The sequence below is a fragment of the Bufo bufo genome, chromosome 5 (genome assembly GCF_905171765.1).
Source record: "Bufo bufo chromosome 5, aBufBuf1.1, whole genome shotgun sequence".
Lineage (NCBI taxonomy): Eukaryota > Metazoa > Chordata > Amphibia > Anura > Bufonidae > Bufo > Bufo bufo.
Window position 1 is genome coordinate 145,878,747 of NC_053393.1, and position 22,622 is coordinate 145,901,368.

At 44.4% G+C, this 22,622-nt stretch overlaps 1 protein-coding gene across 1 annotated transcript in view; it reads left to right on the forward strand.

Annotated features, from left to right (window-relative positions):
* TRAPPC8 (trafficking protein particle complex subunit 8) overlaps nucleotides 1-22,622 on the forward strand; it is a 139,394-nt gene that overhangs the window by 84,235 nt on the left and 32,537 nt on the right. The window contains exons 14-18 of the mRNA XM_040431868.1: nucleotides 1,254-1,362; nucleotides 1,607-1,801; nucleotides 7,835-8,011; nucleotides 8,738-8,805; nucleotides 12,230-12,356. Of these exons, the coding sequence (XP_040287802.1) occupies nucleotides 1,254-1,362; nucleotides 1,607-1,801; nucleotides 7,835-8,011; nucleotides 8,738-8,805; nucleotides 12,230-12,356 (676 nt within the window). The remainder of the gene's footprint in view (nucleotides 1-1,253; nucleotides 1,363-1,606; nucleotides 1,802-7,834; nucleotides 8,012-8,737; nucleotides 8,806-12,229; nucleotides 12,357-22,622) is intronic.

The window sequence follows — 22,622 nt, forward strand, 5'->3', positions numbered from 1 at the left end:
TGTGTCTGACAAATGCATTGAAATTCCGGATCCGTCTCTTCGGTGTTATCCGGAAAAATGGATCCGCTATTTTCCCCCCCGCAGTCCTGTGACGGAACTCAATACCAGAAAAGAATAACGCTAGTGTGCAAGTACCCTAAGAAGTGCAATTTTATTATGTGCTGCATTACGGTATGATATGGGGTTGTTGATTTTTAGTGCAGAGAGGTGTCCATAGCCTTTAATTCCGATATTGCAGCAAAAATTGAAGCTTTTTCTGCCAATACAACTTTGCTAGCAGAGTAGCACTGACCATCTGTCTGCCTCACACAGTAGGGTTTGCTGAACTACTGTTTTAGACACATTTGGTCGCCCCCTGGTTCATTTTGACGGATGAAGCGTGTCGGCCCTCGCTCGCCTTTGTAGCCGACGTTCACCTCTCACATCATGGTGCTCCACAGTTTCCATGTTGCTTGTTCACAATGGTTCCATTAGTCCACTCACAATACACTGCCACCCTGGGCCCGAAAGCCAATAATCATCCCTTTTTGCAATTCTGATAAATCGCCCCTTTTACCCATCACAGCGACGAGGGATATGTGTGCAGACACCCTCTCACACACCTTATATACCCACCGAGCCAGCTCACCACACGGGACTTTCATCATAGAGTTATACGCTGCTGACCTTGAAAGTAGGATGTGGTCAGAATAATGTGACTCGACTGTGTATGTTCTTAGGTTTGCATATGGATTGGTTAGTTGTATTACATTTTAGATTCTTAGGAAATTTGTGTATATATAATTGTGAGCGCCTTTGAGGACAGACTGGTATGTACAACGCTGACTTTATATGCAACCGTAAATAAATTGGGTCACGTTCACATCACCACTAGTTATTTCCGTTGGTCTGCTCCAGCACAAAATTAAAATGGAGCCGAATAGACCCTATTGACAATAATGGGGATCCGTTTGGGTGGCCACCTTTTTAGCCTCCAAAAGTCCTGCATGCAGGACATTTTTGTCCGCTCTTTTTGGCAGAATCTTCAACAAAGGTCCTAAACGGAGCCTCCGACACAGATGTGAACATGTCTTTACATGTATATAAACTGTAAAGTAGGGTTCAAAGGTTAACATATCCTTTAAAGGGGTTTTCGCTCTGCAAAATTGATGGCCCTTTCACGGCTTTTCAGCGCTCAGACTTATATTAATGTCATATGTTCTATGGACATGATGATATCGGACTATAATTGTGTGTTTTATATTTTGCTCCAGAATGTGTGCCAGCAATCTCCAGATAGTCCCTTACCTCAGCTACCATTACCGTATATCAATAGTTCTGGGACGCGCGTCTTCTTTGGTCATGATAGACGGCCAGCTGAAGGTCAGTATCCGTTTATATTGACATAGCCCCAAGTTATATCAGGTCACACCAATGGAAAATCGCTTCATAAAACCTCTTGAAATGGTTGGTCTGTAATCTCTGTAGGCCTTGTTAGATGTTTTAATAGGTATCAATATATAAATTGATAGATGAATACCATTAAATTACTAGTGTATACCTTGAGTAGTTTACTTCCATGAATTTAACTCTGAGGCTTTTTATTGTATTTTCCTTGTAAATATAGGTGAGAAGCAAGCAGCGACCCATGTCAGTCTTGACCAAGAATATGACATTGAGTCTTCTCAGCAGTGGAGAGAGCTAGAAGAGCAAGTGGTAGCAGTAGTTAATAGAGGTGTCCTTCCCGCCGGCTTTCAGCCAACACAGTATTGTTTAAACAGCAATTCAGATAACTCCAAATTTCCTTTTGCTGTCGTACAAGGTAAAAATATGTTTTAATTTTTCATGTCACTATATACTCATAATATGCTGACATTTCATGGTTTGTTGACATTGCGTCTCAGCAGTCATCTCATAGTCATTGACAGACAGGATTACAACGACCGGTATCAACGATATAACGCAGGATCACAACATTCGCAACAGATGATGGACAAGGCTCACTTGCTTCCCCCCCCCCTGCACAATGTTCTCTGCAGGGATCACAGAGGATGCCCACAACACTCTTCAATAGCCTTTTATAAGTGAACACCTATCCTCAGCATATGCCATCGCTAGCTGATTTGTGGGCGTCTGGCACCCCTCACCCCCCTCTGATCAGCTGTTCTGTGTAGCTATGTCTCCAGAACTACACATCGCAGTCAACATTGTAGTGGACAGCTCTCGTCACTGTAGCATTGCTCCCATTGACTTCAGTGGATGCTAGATATCTGCCGATGTGCTAGAAATCCTCAGAATAGCCCATATCGTAAAAAAAAAGGCTGGACTTTAGATTTTAAAAATCTGAAAATAGAAAAAGATTAGAAAAAAATATCTGTCACTATCTCGTTTTAATTAGGGTATTACCTTATAGGGCGGCCCCCACTGATGTCATCGCACTTTTATTTTATTTTTTTCAGAAGTATTGGAATGCATTGTAAAGGGGATCAGACCCCCAAAAGTTGAAGTCCCAAAGTGGGACAAAAAAAAGTGAAAAAAGCGGCTCTATAAACAAATTACATGACCTAACTGTGCTAAATTAAAAAAATTTTTAGTGACCTTACATCACTAAAAGTAAAACACCAAGCGATCAAAAAGGCGTATGCCTGCCAAAATAGTAACAATCTAATCGTCACCTCATCCCGCAAAAAATGAGCCCCTACCTGAGACAATCGCCCAAAAAAATTAAAAAAACATGGCTCAGAATAGGAGAGACACTAAAACAGTTTTTTTTTTTTTAAATGCTGTTAATGTGTAAAACTTAAGTAAATAAAAAAAGTATACATATTAGGTATCGCCACGTCCGTAAGAACCTGCTCTATAAAAATATCACATGACCTAATCTCTCAGATGAACACCGTAATTTTTTAAAAATAAAAACGGTGTAAAGGAAGCCATTTTTTGTCACCTTACATCACATAAAGTGTAATAGCAAGCGATCAAAAAGTCATACTCACCCCAAAATAGTGCCAATCAAACTGTCATCTCATCCCGCAAAAATCATACACTACCTAAGATAATCCAAAAACTGAAAAAACTATGGCTCTCAGACTATGGAGACACTAAAACATGATTTTTTTTTTTGTTTGTTTCAAAAATGAAATCATTGTGTAAAACTTACAGAAAAAAAAAATGAAAAGTTGACATATTAGGTATCGCCGCGTCCGTAATGACCTGCTCTATAAAAATATCACATGACCTAAACCCTGAGGTGAATACCGTAAAAAAACAAAAAACTGCTAAATAAACAATTTTTCCTCATCTTACCTCACAACAACTTTAATAGCAAGCGATCAAAAAATAATTAAAACTACGGCTTTCACAATGTGGAGACACTGAAATTTTTTTTTTTTAAATGCTTTGTTACGTAAAACTGAAACAACCAACCAAAAGAAGTAGTCATACAGTTGTATCATCGTTAGCGCCCCCTGCAGACTCGCATCAGCGCGTAACGATGGCGAATTTCATTTGTGAACCCGAAGAGCTTGGTTGTGCAATTTTGATGAGTGAACACCAGATGGCGCTTGGAACTATTTGGTATTTTCGCGTCCTGCTCTATAAAATACCACATGATCTAACCTGTCAGATGAATGTTGTAAATAACAAAAAATAAAAACGGTGCCAAAATAGCTATTTCTTGTTACCTTGCCTCACAAAAAGTGTAATATAGAGCAACCAAAAATCATATGTACCCTAAACTAGTACCAACAAAACTGGAAAAATTTTGAAAAATTCTCAAATTTCCAAATTAAAATTTCTCTGCTTTTAAAACAGATAGTGATACCTCATATAATAGTTATTACTTTACATTTCCCATATGTCTACTTCATGTTTGGATCATTTTGTGAATGCCATTTTATTTTTTGGGGACGTTAGAAGGCTTATAAGTTTAGAGGCAAATCTTTAAATTTTTCAGAAAATTTCCAAAACCCACTTTTTAAGGACCAGTTCAGGTCTGAAGTCACTTTGCGAGGCTTACATAATAGAAACCACCCAAAAATGACCCCATTTTGGAAACTACACACCTCAAGGTATTAAAAACTGATTTTTACAAACGTTGTTAACCCTTTAGGTGTTCCACAAGAATGAATGGAAAATGAAGGTGAAATTTCAGAATTTCACATTTTTGGAAGATTTTCTATTTTAATCATTTTTTTTCCGCTAATTTCCGAATTTCACTTTTTTTGGCAGATTTTCCATTTTAATCATTTTTTTTCCACTAACCAAGCCAGGATTAACAGCCAAACTAAACTCAATATTTATTGCTCTGATTCTGTAGTTTACAGAAACACCCCATATGTGGTCGTAAACTGCTCTACGGGCACACGGCAGGGCGCAGAAGGAAAGGAATGCCATATGGTTTTTGAAGGGCAGATTTCACTGGGATAATTTTAGCTTGCCATGTCACATTTGAAGACCCCCTGAGGCACCCCTAGAGTAGAAACTACAAAACAGTGACCCTATTTTGGAAACTATGGGATAAGGTGGCAGTTTTATTGGTACTATTTTAGGGTACAGATGATTTTTGGTTGCTCTATATTACACTTTTTGTGAGGCAAGGTAACAAAGAAATAGCTGTTTTGGCACAGTTTTTATGTTTTGTTTACAACGTTCATCTGACAGGTTAGATCATGAGCTATTTTTATAGAGCAGGTTGTTACAGACGCGACAATACCTAATATGACTTTTTTTGGTTGTTTTAGTTTTACATAATAAAGCTTTTTTGAAAAAAAATATTTTTTTGTGTCTCCATATTCTGAAAGCCATATATTTTTTTTTTTCTTTGGGCGACTGTCTTATGTAGGGGCTCATTTTTTTCAGTATGAGATGACTGTTTGGTACAATTTTTGGATGCATATAACTTTTTGATCGCTTGCTATTACACTTTTTGTGATGTAAGGTGACAAAATGGCTTTTATTTTTTATGGTGTTCATCTGAGGGGTTAAATCATGTGATATTTTTATAGAGAAGGTTGTTACGGACGCGGCGATAACTAATATGTATACTTTTTTTTATTTATTTAAGTTTTATATACTAATATTTAAAAAAAAAACAAAAAAACGTTTTAGTGTCACCATAGTCTGAGAGCCATAGTTTTTTTTTACTTTTTAGGCGATTTCTCTTAGGTATGGTATTTTTTTTGCGGGATGAGATGACAGTTTGGTACAATTTTTTGGGGGAATATGACTTTTTTGACGCTTGCTATTACACTTTTTGTGATGTAAGGTGACAAATTGCATTTTTTTTTTATACAGTGTTCACCTGAGGGGTTAGGTCATGTGGTATTTTTATAGAGCAGGTTGTTACGGACGCGGGCGATACCTAATATGTATACTTTTTTTTTATTTTTTTTACATTTAACACAATAAAAGCATTTTTGAAACAAAAAAAAAATCATATTTTAGTGTCTTCATAGTCTGAGCCATAGTTTTTTTTATTTTTTTGGCGCTTGTCCTATGTAGGGGCTCATTTTTTGCGGGATGAGGTGACTGTTAGATCGGTACTATTTTTTGGGGCCATACGCCTTTTTGATTGCTTGGTGTTGCACCTTTTGTGATGTAAGGTGATAAATTGGCTTTTTTTCTTAATGGTGTCTATAGGACAGGGTGGATCATGTGATATATTTATAGAGTCCGTCGTTACGGACGTGGCGATACCTAATATGTGCGTTTTTTTCTATTTTTTTTCTATTTTTATAATAAAATCAGGGGAAAGGGAGTTTTTTTTTGTTTTTTGTTTTTTTTTTTGTTTTTTTTTTAACTTGAAACTTAATTTTTTATTCAAAACACTTTTTTTTATTTTTTTTAAACTTTACTTCTTTCCCACTCTGGGACTTCAACTTTTGGGGGTCTGATCCCCCTCTGCAATGCATTACAATACATCTGTTTTGTAATGCATGCCTGTTAGTGTATGGCACTGTCTCAGGTGTTTTAAATATATACCTGTTTGACAGCCCCCCAGTGAAGTGAGTAGCAATTTTTAAAGTGTGGGTGGCTTTACAATCCTAATTTCGCCATCCATGACGCTAATGATTTTTAAAAACATTATATAGAAATTTTATTGATCATTATCATTTATGTTTGTGGGGATTAGGCGCTTTTTTTGTGTAATTGTTAACTTAGAAGGTCAGTAACACTATAGACCAAATCTTACACGTATTTTTCTTTTGACGATAGTGTATGACACTAACAGGTTGCCTAGGAGACCCAGCCTGAGGCTGGATCTCCTCGGCACCCGTAGAAGGCAGGTCCCTAAGCCGTGCAAGGCATTGGGCAGCCTCTGCACTGCATCGGGCTGCCTTCTGACACATCACGTTCCCGCCACAGCAGCGCGGGGACTCGATGCACTCACTCACCGCCGGAAACAACTTCTATGTCGCTGTCAGCGCGGACCGCAGCATAGAAGGGGTTAATCCGCCGGCATCGCTGTAAACAGCAATGTCGGTGGATACAGCAGGGGCCCGGCTACCAGGAACTGCCGGACCCCTGCAGTGATCGGACGCGCACCGCTACTGTGCCCGCCCCAATCAGCCAGCCCGCCGTGCATGTACGGCGGAAGGCATTCTGGCAATGCATCCCCCGCCGTACATGCACAGCGTTTTGCGTTAAGGGGTTAAGGTGAATAATGGCAGGGTCCTTAAGGGGTTAACTCACAGCTATCTCTGTATACACACTTACACAGAGAATGCTATCAATCACTGATAACACCTCCACATGTACAGCTATCAGTGGACTGACTGCTATCTCTGTATACACCAGGGGTCAGCAACCTCCGGCACTCCAGGTGTTGTGAAACTTCATCTTCCATCATGCACACTTGCTTGGCTTTTCTCTAAACTCCACCCTAGTGAAAAGAGCATGCTGGGAGTTGTAGTTTCACAACAGCTGGAGTGCGAAGGTTGCTGTTCCCGGTATACACACTTACACAGAGAATGCTATCAGTCACTGATAACACCTGCCCCGTGTACAGCTATAAGTGACTGACCGTTATCTGTGTGCACACTTACACATAGAATGCTGTCAATCACTAATAATATCTCCAGTGTACAACTGAAATCAGAAAAAGCTGAGAATTAAATGTATGAAAGTTTTACAGAATTTTTTCCCGCAAAACTTATATCAATCTGCTCAGCTCCTCCTGCTCTATAACAAGCCGCCTGCAGATTGCACTGCATTTTGTGGTGACTGGTCCTCTTTAAAGGGGTTGTCCAGCAGGGACAGAATTTTTTACTAAGGTTCGCAGAATGGCATAAAATCCTCTATACCGTCACCAATACCACACCACTGCTGTTCTAAAGCTTACCGTGGTCCCCGCTGTCTACACTATTGGTCTGGGTTGGACACCACAGAAAATGGAAATTATGCTCCGCTGGGCAACCCTTTATAAAATCTTGTGGGACAATTTTATCCTTAAAATACGCTACTTTTGTGACGTGAAAAAGTTGTGAACTGCAACGTTTGCAACTTTTTCAACAGGCACTTGCAGCAAATGATTGTGCTCCGCTGGCCTTGCCACGTTCCCAAAAAGGAGGCATGCAGGGGCGGGGTCTTTCAGCCACATCACATCTATCATCTACTACACTAGTTATCTGCCGTAGAGTTCGGGTGAGGCACACGGACTTCCAGATACTGGGCCTAAGTTATGATGAGGTGTTATCATAGCCCGGCGTATGCTACCAGGCTATAATAAATCTGCCCACTTTTAGTGTTTTCATCTTTGTTTTCTCCATGAAAATAATATGCACACTTATTTGCTATTATTAATCCTGATATACTTATATTACTATATTAGTAAAGTTTGCTCCTGTTTTAACAGAGCCAATAACAGTGGAGGTGTCCTTTAAAAACCCACTGAAGGTTCCACTTTTGTTGACTGACGTATCCCTCCTTTGGAAATTTCAACCGAAAGATTTAGTCAGAACCAAAATGAAGATATATAAGGAGCCGACCAGCAATGAAAAGGATTTTGCTCTCAAAGGTACAGATATTCTCAGTCTAATTGTCCATCACACGTCCGTAGTGTATTGCGGATCTGCATTACACCTGGTCGGCACCCCCCATAGAACTGCCTATTCTTGTCCTCAATTGCGGATAAGAATAGAACATGTTCTATTTGAGCCGCGGACCGGAAGATCGGGGTCGCGCTCCGGAAATGCAGGTGCGGACAGCACACTGTCTATGGTAAGAGAGTCTATGCTCATAGACTTCTATTATAACGGAATGCTCTTATAGGCTTCCATGGTGCACGCCGACATAGAATTCCGTTATGGTCTTGGGTAATGGAATCCATTGTGGAATTCTTAGATTAATCCGAGTGCCGAACTTGCAAATCGCAAGTTCACTCAACACTAGTGAAGATAGTATTACCTGTGTTACATTTTGAGTTCATGGGGACGATACAGTGAAAAGAACTTCACCCCCCCCCCCCCCCCCTCACTGCCATACTCTATTACCTGACATACATACTGTATAGAAGTGTAGAGAGCAAAAGGTTTCCAGTTAAAGGGGTTGTCTTACCTATAGGTCCTATAAGGTATCTGGGTCACTCCTGACATTGGCTTAAAAAACTGCACAAAAAGGCTTAAAAAACGTACATGACAGCACCGTGAAAGACTTATAGTCCACTGAGTTTTCAAACAAAAGTTCTAAAATGTATTCTGGTCATTCAGATGCCTTTGGGTGATTTTTCATGCTAAATTGTTCTATCCTCAGGGGAAAGGTTTCAGCGATGTCATTGGCACAGAAGAGATCAGCGAGTTTTTAATCAACAATGAGGAAACAAAAATTGTAAGTAAACTATTAAATTCCCCCAAATTAATTATTTGACTTTATTATATTGATGACCTGTCTTCAGATAAGTCATCAATATCTGATCGGCGGGGGTTCGATTCCCGACACTTTCTGCCAATGAGTTATTTAAAGAGAGGGCTGTGCTCTTCATTGTGTAATCTTTGTGTAAGCCTTCTCAATCACTTCTATGGAACGGCTCGTTCCTAAACATTTCAAATTGGAAGGAGCTGTCCCATGCAAAGTGAATGGGACAGATTCTTGTAGTTACAACTTTTCACCACTGCTTTTACGATGGCAAGCAGGTGAACATGAAGAGAAGACTGCGCTGGCACACCGCACGCCCTACGCCCTCTCTCAAGCCAGCTGATCGGCGGGGGGGGGGGGGGGTGCCGCCAGGATCAAAAATAAAGTGGACAAACCCGGACAAAAAAAAAAAACGTACAGAAAAGTATTACAGTATGCACCTTTAAACTACGTTTGCCTAATTATAGTGTATGAGTACGTCAAGCAATATGTTTCTGTTTTTTTCCATTTACAAACTTATTCGCTTGGCAAACATCAAAACGAGATGTCAAAATAGATTTGGGGGGTTGCAAGTTCACAGTGAATTGGTTAAGAAGTAAAGTATTGCAGAACTTTTGTACACAGCTCAAAAAAATAAAGGGAACACAAAAATAACACATCCTAGATCTGAATTAATTAAATATTCTTCAGAAATACTTTGGTCTTTTACATAGTTGAAGATGTGCTGAGAACAAAATCACACAAAAATTAAAAATGGAAATCAAATTTTTCAACCCATGGAGGTCTGGATTTGGAGTCGCACTCAAAATTAAAGTGGAAAAACTCACTACAGGCTGATCCAACTTTGATGTAATGACCTTAAAACAAGTCAAAATGAGGCTCAGTAGTGTGAGTGGCCTCCACGTGCCTGTATGACCTCCCTACAACGCCTGTGCATTGCTCCTGATGAGGTGGCGGCGGTCTCCTGAGGGATCCCTCCCAGACCTGGACTTAAGCATCTGCCAACTCCTGGACAGTCTGTGGTTGCAACGTGACGTTGGTGGATAGAGCGAGACATGATGTCCAGATGGGCTCAATTGGATTCAGGTCTGGGGGAATGGGCGGGCCAGTCCATAGCATCAATGCCTTCGTCTGGCAGGAACTGCTGACACACGCCAGCCACATGAGGTCTAGCATTGTCTTGCATTAGGAGGAACCCAGGGCCAACCGCACCAGCATATGGTCTCACTAGGGGTCTGAGGATCTCATCTCTGTACCTAATGGCAGTCAGGCTACCTCTGGCGAGCACATGGAGGGCTGTGCGGCCTTCCAAAGAAATGCCACCCCACACCATTACTGACCCAATGCCAAACCGGTCATGCTGGGGGATGTTGCAGGCAGCAGAACGTTCTCCACGGCGTCTCCAGACTCAGTCACGTCTGTCACATGTGCTCAGTGTGAACCTGCTTTCATCTGTGAAGAGCACAGGGCGCCAGTGGCGAATTTGCCAATCTTGGTGTTCTCTGGCAAATGCCAAACGTCCTGCACTGTGTTGGGCTGTAAGCACAACCCCCACCTGTGGACGTTCGGCCCTCATATCACCCTCATGGAGTCTGTTTCTGACCGTTTGAGCAGACACATGCACATTTGTGGCCTGCTGGAGGTCATTTTGCAGGGCTCTGGCAGTGCTCCTCCTGTTCCTCCTTGCACAAAGGCGGAGGTAGTGGTCCTGTTGCTGGGTTGTTGGCCTCCTCCACGTCTCCTGATGTACTGGCTTGTCTCCTGGTAGCGCCTCCATGCTCTGGACACTACGCTGACAGACACAGCAAACCTTCTTTCCACAGCTCGCATTGATGTGCCATCCTGGATAAGCTGCACTACCTGAGCCACTTGTGTGGGTTGTAGACTCCGTCTCATGCTACCACTAGATTGAAAGCACCGCCAGCATTCAAAAGTGACCAAAACATCAGCCAGGAAGCATAGGAACTGAGAAGTGGTCTGTGGTCACCACCTGCAGAACCACTCCTTTATTGGGGGGGTCTTGCTAATTGCCTATAATTTCCAGGAGGAACCCAGGGCCAACCGCACCAGCATATGGTCTCACAAGGGGTCTGAGGATCTCATCTCGGTACCTAATGGCAGTCAGGCTACCTCTGGCGAGCACATGGAGGGCTATGCGGCCCTCCAAAGAAATGCCACCCCACACCATTACTGACCCAATGCCAAACCGGTCATGCTGGAGGATGTTGCAGGCAACAGAACGTTCTCCACGGCGTCTCCAGACTCTCACGTCTGTCACATGTGCTCAGTGTGAACCTGCTTTCATCTGTGAAGAGCACAGGGCACCAGTGGCGAATTTGCCAATCTTGGTGTTCTCTGGCAAATGCCAAACGTCCTGCACGGTGTTGGGCTGTAAGCACAACCCCCACCTGTGGACGTCAGGCCCTCATATCACCCTCATGGAGTCTGTTTCTGACCGTTTGAGCAGACACATGCACATTTGTGGCCTGCTGGATGTCATTTTGCAGGGCTTTCGTAGTGCTCCTCCTGTTCCTCCTTGCACAAAGGCGGAGGTAGCGGTCCTGCTGCTGGGTTGTTGCCCTCCTACGGCCTCCTCCACGTCTCCTCATGTACTGGCCTGTCTCCTGGTAGTGCCTCCATGCTCTGGACACTACGCTGACAGACACAGCAAACCTTCTTGCCACAGCTCACATTGATGTGCCATCCTGGATAAGCTGCACTACCTGAGCCACTTGTGTGGGTTGTAGACTCCGTCTCATGCTACTACTAGAGTGAAAGCACCGCCAGCATTCAAAAGTGATCTCAAAACATCATGACAGGAATCAGAGGAACCTGAGAAGTGGTCTGGTGGTCACCACCTGCAGGGAACCACTATGTATTGTGGGGGGGTCTTGCGTATAGGCCTATAATTTCCACCTAGTTGTCTATACACCCAGTTTGCACTCACAGCATGTGAAAATGATTGTCACACAGTGTTGCTTCCTAGAGTGGACAGTTTGATTTCACCAGAGTGTGATTGACTTGGAGTTACATTGGGTTGTTTTTAGTGTTCCCTATTTTTTTGTCTGGGGGGTGTTGCCAACGTTTGTTTATGGTGTGAGGGTCTCAGCACTCTGAGCGCCCTCTGAATAAACAAAACTTTTGAACACCAATACTAGTACAGCAGAGAGAAGCAGTCACATAGCGCACACTCTTTGTCGCAGGAGACTGAATCGAGATGGGCCCATAGTCTTCTATTGATTCTAGCTTTGGTTATGTCTCCTGCAATAAGCTGAGCACTTCTATCTCCTCGTTCCAACGATTGATGAGGTTCTCAGCTTGTGCTATGACATATCAAATGTTTTAACTAAGTGCAGTGCCACTTTAGCACTTACCTTATAATTTGTTATTCTTACAGGCAAGATTAAAGCTACTTCCACATCAAACAGGGGAATTGCACATTCTTGGTATAGTCTATAATCTTAGCACAATTCAGAGTGCTAACAGCCTGGACGGAGTCACTCCTCCAAATAATGTACCAACAGGTAAGGCCGTTGAATGTTTTTATTCTGACATACAGTATACTTAACATACAGCTTATCTGATACCTTTAGATGTACCATTGTGTAAGATTGTGCTTTGTACTAGTATTACAAGAACAGAATCTGTAATATTTTGTTTAACATGTCGTCATCTTTAGTCCCAGTAAGCTGATCACTGAAAGCTTTTTAAAGAGGACCTTTCACCAGTCCTGACGCGCCTGTTTTAATAGCTTCATGTATTTCCCATGTAATAACAATTCTGGAACATCTATTCTTATGTCTGTATGTTGTGCCATTCCTTTATTATTTCTACAGAAGTTATGAATGAATTTGCTAGCAGTCTGCAGTAAGGGTACAAAGGGGGAGGTAACCAGTTGGGGGGTGTGTCCCTGCACAGTCTGACTCTATCCAGTCAGTGCTGCCATTGTCTGTCTAGACTGTGCAGGTACACCCCCCAACTGGTTACCTCCCCTTTGTACCCTTACTGCAGACTGCTAGCAATTCATTCATAACTTCTAGTAGAAATAATAAAGGAATGGCACAACATACAGACCTAAGAATAGATGTTCCAGAATTGTATTACATGGGGATGTATGACGCTATTAAAACAGGAATGTCAGGAGTGGTGACAGGTCCTCTTTAAGACTTTTTATCTAATAATGTTGTTTGGGCATGTGCAAAACAACTAGCGTAACTAGTTAAAAGGGTATTCCTTTCTCAGCCATTTATGACTAAGATCCAAATGCCCGTGATGAGCGCTGGCAGAGTTTGCTGGAGTTACAGGAACAGTCAAGCTGTTTTCCAAAACTTCCAAATGAAGTGAATGGGAGGAACAATGAGCTAAGCAGTTTCTGTAGCTCCCTAGTTAAGGAAACAAAGTCGTTGCCATTGACTTCTTTTGGAGTTAGGCCCCATGCACATGACCGTATCTGATTTGTGGTCTGAAAATCGCTGATCCGCCAAATACAAGTTGTCTTTTGCTGTCCGCATTTTATTTGCACACCCATGGTTTTTCAGTGCAGGTCTGTGGTTTCGCATTTGCGGACATGGTCTCTCTTTTTGTGAAACGGGCATTCAGATGCAGAAAGCACATGGATGATGCGCGTGCTTTCGGCATTCATAGCCGTACCGCAGAAAGTTAGAGCTTGTCCTGTACTTGTCTGCAAAATGCAGTCCAGTGACACATTGAAGTCAATCGCTCCGCAAAATATGTGGATGCAACACAGACCGCATCTGTGTTTGTTGATCCTGATTTGCAGACCTCAAAATGGATATGGTTGTGCGCATGGGGCCTTATGGAAAGAGTCCGATTGACTGTTTCCATGAACTCCGACCACCTTGACTGCCACATAGGGTAGGTACTTCTATGTCAGCCGTAGAGGGCTCAGATGGGAATGTCCCTTTAACGCTGCCAGCATGATGTTAAATCTATCCTGTATTACTTACCGTACCTTTTGGGTTTTCTTCATGTAGAATTTACTCGTTAATGTCATTGGGGGGACACCGCACCATGGGTATATTCCCAGCTACCCCTAGGAGGTGACACTAGATATCAAAAAGGTTGTCTCCTCCCAGGTGGGCTATACCCTCTCCACAGCCACTAGGCTAATCTGTTTTAGTCTAGTGTCCGTACCGTAGGAGGCAGACATGACCGGCTCTGTTTTTTGCTGCTTTTCTTTTTCTTTTATTCTTTTTTTCCTTTCTTCTGCATGTCTCGGCCTGCTGCAGGATGGGGCTCCAATAGTGGATTGCCACTTTAGTTGCACCCCCTGCGGCGCGTACTTGAAGTACCTACGCCATCACCCAGTCCCCCATTACTGCATCTGCAGTGGCATGCCGGCAATCCCACGTAAGTGTTGAAGGGGTGACCCTGCGGCACCTGAAGACACCAGACGGTAAGTATTCTCCCCTGCGTCCCTGTGCCAAGAGGTCCCCTGGGTTAAACCCCCCCTTTCTGGCCAAGGGATGTGATTCATTTATTTGTGGGGCCTGGTTAGGTCCCTCCTTTCCCCTTTTTCGTCCCTCCCTTGGGTATCCTTCACCTTCCTGGCCACCCATGCCTCTCCCAGCCTTTTCCTCTACTTTAGTCCCCGACTTCTGCCGGGACTAGGCCACATCTTCCCGGCCTGTCCTCGGGGCCCCTGGTGCTCCTTTTTTACCCCTCCCTGATCGTCGCTCCTCCTCAGGAGCCCCCCGTTTTTTTTCCATTCCGGAAGGCCCCAGGTCTCCTATAGTTCCGGTTCGCCAACGGCGCACCTTTTCTGGCCACCTTATTAATCGAGGACCCGGCTTCTTCTCAGCCTAGGCCACGTCTTCTCCCGCCCAGTCCCCACCCCGCTTCCCGGGCTTTTTCTTGGCCCCTCCCTGCTCCTCTCGGCTTATGGGAGGGGTTCTTTTTCCCCTCCTATCTCAGCCAGCGCGGGGTGGTTTCCGCTTTAACCTCTTTTTCAAGAAGAAAGGGCCTCCATCTTGCCAGCAAAACTCCTTGCACGTTTCTGCAGGCTGCTGCAGCACCTCTTCGGGGACACTGCCCCCATAACCTCCTCCAGAGAGAAACTCATTCCCAGCCTCCCGCTCCTGGTCGCCATGTATTTTACATGCGCCCGTTGTGATTAAAAAGTTTCCATGCGGTTAGCCTTCCCTATTTGTGCGCAGTACCTTGCTCCCAGGCCCTTCATATCTCCCTGACCACACCTTCTGTGTTGGTCCCTCCTTAATGGGGCCTCTTCCCTGTCCAAGCCATAGGGAACCTTGTCCGACTCTCCCAATCGATGGTGGAGTGCTGGACCTCTTGTCTGCCCAAATTGCGGCCGTCTCTGCCCTCTCCCATGGACTCCTCCGCGGACGGGGCATGCTCACATTCAGACACCAGTCCCGCAAACTACCTCTGGTTGTCGCAACGAAGTCCCGCTCCTCCTCGCATCTTGGATCACCCCCCCAGGACAGGTCTGGAGGCTGGTGATGTATTCTTCCCTGACGCATCTTACGCCTCCTCGGGGGACAGCTCTGCACCGATTCTGACTCGGAACAAAGCATCAGGCGGTCTTCCACCATACAGAATCTCTGGTGGTCAAAGACAAATGTCCACTAAGGAATCTCTCCTCTCCAGTGTTGGTATCCCCTTTAGTGGATTTTCAGATGGCACTCCCCTGGCTGCACAGGATATTATCCACACAGCTTACTTTCTCACTGGCGTTTGGCTTTCCGTTTGTGAGATCCGTTCAGGGCTCTTACAAGCGGTCCAAAATGGATCAGTTTTGCCCTAATGCATTCTGAATGGAAAAGGGATCCGCTCAGAATGCATAATTTTGCCTCCGCTCCGTCTCTATTCCGCTTGGAGGCGGACACCAAAACGCTGCTTGCAGCGTTTTTGTGTCGTCTGATTGAAACTGAGCCAAACTGATCTTTCTGACACACAATGTAAGTCAACGGGTAAGGATCCGTTTTCTATGACACAAACTGGCACAATAGAAAACGGATCCATCTTGACTATGTTAAAGATAATACAAACGGATTCCGTTCTGAACGGATGCAGAACAGTTGTATTATCAGAACGGATCCTTCTGTGCAGATCCATGACAGATCCGCAACAAACGCGAGTGTGAAAGTTAGCCTAAGGCCCCTTTCACACGGGCGAGTATTCCGCACGGATGCGATGCGTGAGTTGAACGCATTGCACCCGCACTGAATCCTGACCCATTCATTTCTATGGGGCAGTGCACACGAGGCGTGATTTCACGCATCGCTTGAGCTTGCGTGAAAATCGCAGCATGGCTCCTCTTTGTGCGTTTTTCACGTAACGCAGGCCCCATAGAAATGAATGGGGTTGCGTGAAAATCGCAAGCATCCGCAAGCAAGTGATTTTTCACGCACGGTTTGCTAGGTGACGATCGGATGGGGACCCGATACATCATTATTTTCCCTTATAACATGGTTATAAGGGAAAATAATAGCATTCTGAATACAGAATGCATAGTAAAATAGGGCTGGAGGGGTAAAACAATAATTAAACTCCCCTTAATCCACTTGCTCGCACAGCCCGGCTTCTCTTCTGTTTTCTTTTTTGCTGTGTGCAGGAAAAGGACCTGTGGTGACGTCACTCCGGTCATCACATGGTCCCGTCACATGATCTTTTACCATGGTGATGGACCATGTGATGACCGGAGTGACGTCACCACAGTCCTTTTCCTGCACACAGCAAAAAGAAGACAGAAGAGATGCCGGCTGCGCGAGCAAATGGATTAAGGTGAGTTTAATTATTATTATTTTTTTTAACCCCCCCACCCCTATTGTACTATGCATTCTGTATTAAGAATGTATTATTTTCCCTTATAACCATGTTATAAGGGAAAATAATACAATCTACAGAACACCGATCCCAAGCCCGAACTTCTGTGAAGAAGTTTGTGTTTGGGTACCAAACATGCGCGATTTTTCTCACGCAAGTGCAAAACTCATTACAATGTTTTGCACTCTCGCGGAAAAAATCGCGCATGTTCCCGCACGCACCCGCACCTATTCCCGCAACGCCCGTGTGAAAGAGGCCTAAGTCAGCTTGCCGCCTCTCCAGAACGTGGTGCTTTATCTGCCACCGTGTTTAGCACGCCAGTACACCTATGTGGTGTCCGAGGTACTTACGCCTTCCCCTTCACAGGGGGGTGCCAAATGCTGTATCCGGCAGACTTTCCTCGTTCCAAGGTATCTCCTTTTCAGCTGGAGTAATTTCTCTATTCCAGGGGCTATATTCAACACACTCTCCTAGTCGGAGAGTGTTCCAGGCCACCGTATTAGGCCTCTTTCACACGGGCGAGATTTTCGGGCGGGTGCAGTGCGTGAGGTGAACGCATTGCACCCGCACTGAATCCGGGCCCATTCATTTCTATGGGTGTGTGCACATGAGCGGTGATTTTGACGCATCACTTGTGCGTTGCGTGGAAATCGCAGCATGCTCTATCTATATTGTGCGTTTTTCACGCAACGTAGGCCCCATAGAAGTGAATGGGGCTGCGTGAAAATCGCAAGCATCCGCAAGCAAGTGCGGATGCTGTGCGATTTTCACGCATGGTTGCCAGGAGACAATCGGGATGGGGACCCGATCATTATTATTTTCCCTTATAACATGGTTATAAGGGAAAATAATAGCATTCTTAATACAGAATGCAAAGTAAAATGGGGATGAGGGGTTAAAAAAAAAAAAAAGTAATTTAACTCACCTCATCCACTTGTTCGCGCAGCCGGACTTCTCTTCTGTCTTCTTCTTTGATGCCCAGGAGGAAAAAGACCTGTGGTGACGTCACTGCGCTCATCACATGGTCCATAACCATGGTGATGGATCATGTGATGGACCATGTGATGTGCGCAGTGACATCACCAAAGGTCCTTTTCTCCCAGCTCAAAAAACTCATTAATATCAAAGCTGAATATTTTTGGAAGTAGTTTTTAGTTTGTTTTTAGTTTTAGCTATTTTAGGGGGATATCTGTGTGTGCAGGTGACTATTACTGTGCATAATTATTAGGCAACTTAACAAAAAACAAATATACCCATTTCAATTATTTATTTTTACCAGTGAAACCAATATAACATCTCAACATTCACAAATATACATTTCTGACATTCAAAAACAAAACAAAAAAAATCAGTGACCAATATAGCCACCTTTCTTTGCAAGGACACTCAAAAGCCTGCCATCCATGGATTCTGTCAGTGTTTTGATCTGTTCACCATCAACATTGCGTGCAGCAGCAACCACAGCCTCCCAGACACTGTTCAGAGAGGTGGACTGTTTTCCCTCCTTGTAAATCTCACATTTGATGATGGACCACAGGTTCTCAATGCGGTTCAGATCAGGTGAACAAGGAGGCCATGTCATTAGATTTTCTTTTTATACCCTTTCTTGCCAGCCACGCTGTGGAGTACTTGGACGCATGTGATGGAGCATTGTCCTGCATGAAAATCATGTTTTTCTTGAAGGATGCAGACTTCTTCCTGTACCACTGCTTGAAGAAGGTGTCTTCCAGAAACTGGCAGTAGGACTGGGAGTTGAGCTTGACTCCATCCTCAACCCGAAAAGGCCCCACAAGCTCATCTTTGATGATACCAGCCCAAACCAGTACTCCACCTCCACCTTGCTGGCGTCTGAGTCGGACTGGAGCTCTCTGCCCTTTACCAATGCAGCCACGGGCCCATCCATCTGGCCCATCAAGACTCACTCTCATTTCATCAGTCCATAAAACCTTTGAAAAATCAGTCTTGAGATATTTCTTGGCCCAGTCTTGACGTTTCAGCTTGTGTGTCTTGTTCAGTGGTGGTCGTCTTTCAGCCTTTCTTACCTTGGCCATGTCTCTGAGTATTGCACACCTTGTGCTTTTGGGCACTCCAGTGATGTTGCAGCTCTGAAATATGGCCAAACAGGTGGCAAGTGGCATCTTGCAGCTGCACGCTTGACTTTTCTCAGTTCATGGGCAGTTATTTTGCGCCTTGGTTTTTGCACACGCTTCTTGCGACCCTGTTGACTATTTTGAATGAAACGCTTGATTGTTCGATGATCACGCTTCAGAAGCTTTGCAATTTTAAGAGTGCTGCATCCCTCTGCAAGATATCTCACTATTTTTGACTTTTCTGAGCCTGTCAAGTCCTTCTTTTGACCCATTTTGCCATTATGCACACCTGATATAGGATGTTGATGTCATTAGACCACACCCCTTCTCATTACAGAGATACACATCACCTAATATGCTTAATTGGTAGTAGGCTTTCGAGCCTATACAGCTTGGAGTAAGACAACATGCTAAAGAGGATGATGTGGTCAAAATACTCATTTGCCTAATAATTCTGCACTCCCTGTATTACTTCCTTCTTCAGTGTAGTACCTGTACCATCTCCAGATGCTGTAGCCATTACACCTGTCTGGTTTTTAGTTTTCATTACACAGCCATTTTTCTCGCCATTACACATGTCTGGTTCTAGTATGCATCATGCAGTCATTCTACTCCTTTATCAAGCGCAGTACCTATGCCATTTCCAGATGCTGTATCTATGTCTCCAGTCTCATTATCGTGTGCACCATGCAATCAGATTACTCCCATTCAGGAAGAGGTTTTTATAGTATCTCCAAGTGATGTGCCCTATCGGTGCTCCTGCATTACTGGGTGTATTTTCCTGGCTCTAATGTGTGCTAGGCAGTCATGGGGCCCCTCTTCATGCTGAGTGATGGTATCATCCCCAGATGCTGTATTCATCACCCTTTTCTGGTTCTAGTATGCATATGCATCTGGCACCTCATTATCGTCGTGCTCGGCGGTGTACTTGTACTATCTCAAGGCGCTGTATCCAACAGGCCATCGTGGTTGGAGTATGTACCTGGCAACCATATGTTCTCGCCCCTTTTTGGGCGGAGTAGAGTTGCAATTCTTAGATCCAGTATATGGCTGGCCTTTTTAGTTCTGACACCCGGTGCAGTACCTCCAAGTCTTCTCATTGCCTCTGTACTAGGCATGATTTGACAACCACACTCCCCTCGCGTGCGCAGGTTGTTGGCTGTCATGCTAGATTTTCAACCCTATAAAGTACTACTGTATTCCGCACAGTCACGTTACCCCGTTTTATGATGGAGTACTGGTGTTGTTTTTACTGCTTTTCTGCTTGGTTTTCACAGAGTTATGTGGTCCAGTCCTGGCAGAGTTCCTGGATCTCCACTGAATGCTCTATCCTGCAGGGATACGAAGCATTGTGAGCACTAGCTGCTACTGCAGTTTTCGGGTCATCGCTGGATGTCCTCTCTGATATGGCTGTGACATAGTGAGCGCCACACACCTACTTGGTGGGTGTGATTTTCCGCTTCTCCCCCTGGTATCGGATATGGTCCCATAGTTCTTCCGTGGTCCGGGTGTTCTTGTACGCCCTTAGATTCGCGGATTAGTGGTGCTACATGACAGTAGTGCCATCCCTTTGGGCCTTGCCGTTTTCTGCACCTGTCCATTTCTTCCCCCTTCCTTGGGGGTTTCATTGTGCTCTGCTGATAGCTGGTTTCTACATGTCAGTGTAGTCTCTCCCGGCTTCCCCTGGCGAATTCTGCATCCTCTTCTGACATATGGATGTCTTGCCTTTTTTTTTACAAAATCCAGGTTGCTGTACTTTCCCTTTCCGGAGCAGTGTTGTACATTATGCTAGCCAATACACTTGGGTTGGTTGGTTAACCATGGCCAATGTTTTTTTCCCTATGGTGGATACATTTAATCTTTCCTTTGATAATCTGGCTATTATTGTCCTCATGTGGTCCAGTTCTGTGGACCCTACTTGAGCCTCTGTCTGGGTAATCTTGCTTGGAGTCCCTGCCCCAATGATTCTTTTACCATCTAGCTGGCCGGTTACCTCTGGGGAATCTACTCTTGGCATCTCTGACCGCACATGCTCTGTATGACAGCTGCTTCTTTGGGCCCGTTTTGGTTATTTTCCCTCCTGGGTCCCTATAGGCTCTTCCCGTCTGCCCAGGTCAAGTACCTGGTATCTGGGAGTTTAATGATACGGTTTGCAATTTGGATCATATTGGTCACTTTCGGGATGAAGCTTTCCCTCGTTTTGAGAACTGTTCTTCCTTATGCTGTTTGGAGTCCTCTCCCTTCTACTCTAATATTTCTCAGACATGTGTCTCCGCTTGTATTACCAGGGCCTGCTACTGTTTCTCTTTTCCCTAAGACTTCATGTGGCCAGGGATATCTCTGGTCTTACATTTAACAGCAATATTTTGTTAGTTTTTCGGAGGCTCGATCCTAGCCTCTTTTTTAATGGGATGCAGGTCTTTACGTTCCCTTCTCCTGGCCATTACCTAGGACCCCCTCCTCCCCCAGGGGTTGGCTGCTTTCTCTAGCAGGATGGGGTTTCTACCTTCTCAGAGGTTGTTTCTCTTTGCCCACATGCCTTGCTGCAGAAGGAGGCTCGCTACCTTCCCATGGTTCCTCTCTACCCTGACCTTTACAGGAGGTTGGCCACAGACAGGCCATGTTTTTGGTCTGTGACAAGTTAGTTTTTTCCTTGCTGTATCCTCTTTCTGGTCGGGTTCCTTTGCTTCCAGGCCTTATAGAAGTGCCTTCCTTTTGCCGAGGGGTGGTCCACAGGGTCTTTTAGCTTGTTTCCAGGAAGTTTTAACTGCTCCATCCTTTTTCAGGCATTTTTCCTCCTGCCAGGAACCCTCATAGTCTAATTTTCTTGTTGTGTCTGTCCTCTTATGGATTCTCCTGCTGGAGCATCCTTCCATATTCAGAGCGCTAGGTCGTTACTAACAGACGTTGCTGTGCTACTCTTCTGTTTCTTCATGAGGTGCCCTGGTTCTTCCAGATCCTTCCTCTGGCTCTTTAGTGCGCACTTGTTCAACTCTTGGTTCTTGCGCAGGACATCTGCCTTGCTCCCTATCCCACCTTGGGAGGAACCGGATGTTCCCCTTGTTCCTTCTTGGGCTCTTTTCCCAGGCACTTGTCCTTTGGAACCATTTCTGCTATGGCCTCTCCTCGTCTGGTTGGGTCACAGGGTTCTCCAGCACCTGTGCGTCCAACTTTTTGCATGAGATTTCCTTCCTATCAAATCACTGACAAGCTAATAGTGGTATACGTTCCACCATCAAAAATATAAATCACTGTAGTAAGGAACGCTATAGGGATTAGATAAAACTAATACTTTTATTAAATCTGCAAAAATTGTGAGGAAAGGAAACCTACTAACTATATAAAATTCTTAATGACCAGATCTATCCACAATTCCTGAGGCGGATCGAGGTATCAATTAGAAAACCACGATCAGCGGTATCGCTCAGGTGTGGATAAGGTCATCAAGAAATCCACTTCAGGTGCACTACTGATGGTTGCAAAACCACGCCAGCCGGCTGTAGTACTATGACATGACCAAAAGTGTGCACCGTGGCACGGACAAGGTGCTCAGCTCAAACACCCAGTCTAGATGGCCCTGGACTAAATTAACAAACTAATCTATTGATAAACATCTACTTATTGGATCCGACCAGAATCAAGAACCACCCGTTCACAATTATGAACCAGATGTCTGAAGATCGGCCCTGTGAGCACGAATGAAGGGACACTAACTACCTGGGTGTGAGCAAGAAGCTTGAGTGCACCTGTTCACATACTACAGAGGGCCGAATTGATGCAGACCACTTCTGTTGTTTGAATGCAATTCAAGCGACAATTTAAAAACATGGGTTTACCCCCACTGATCGCTCAACGCGTTTCGCCATATTTGGCTCGTCAGGAGCATAAAAT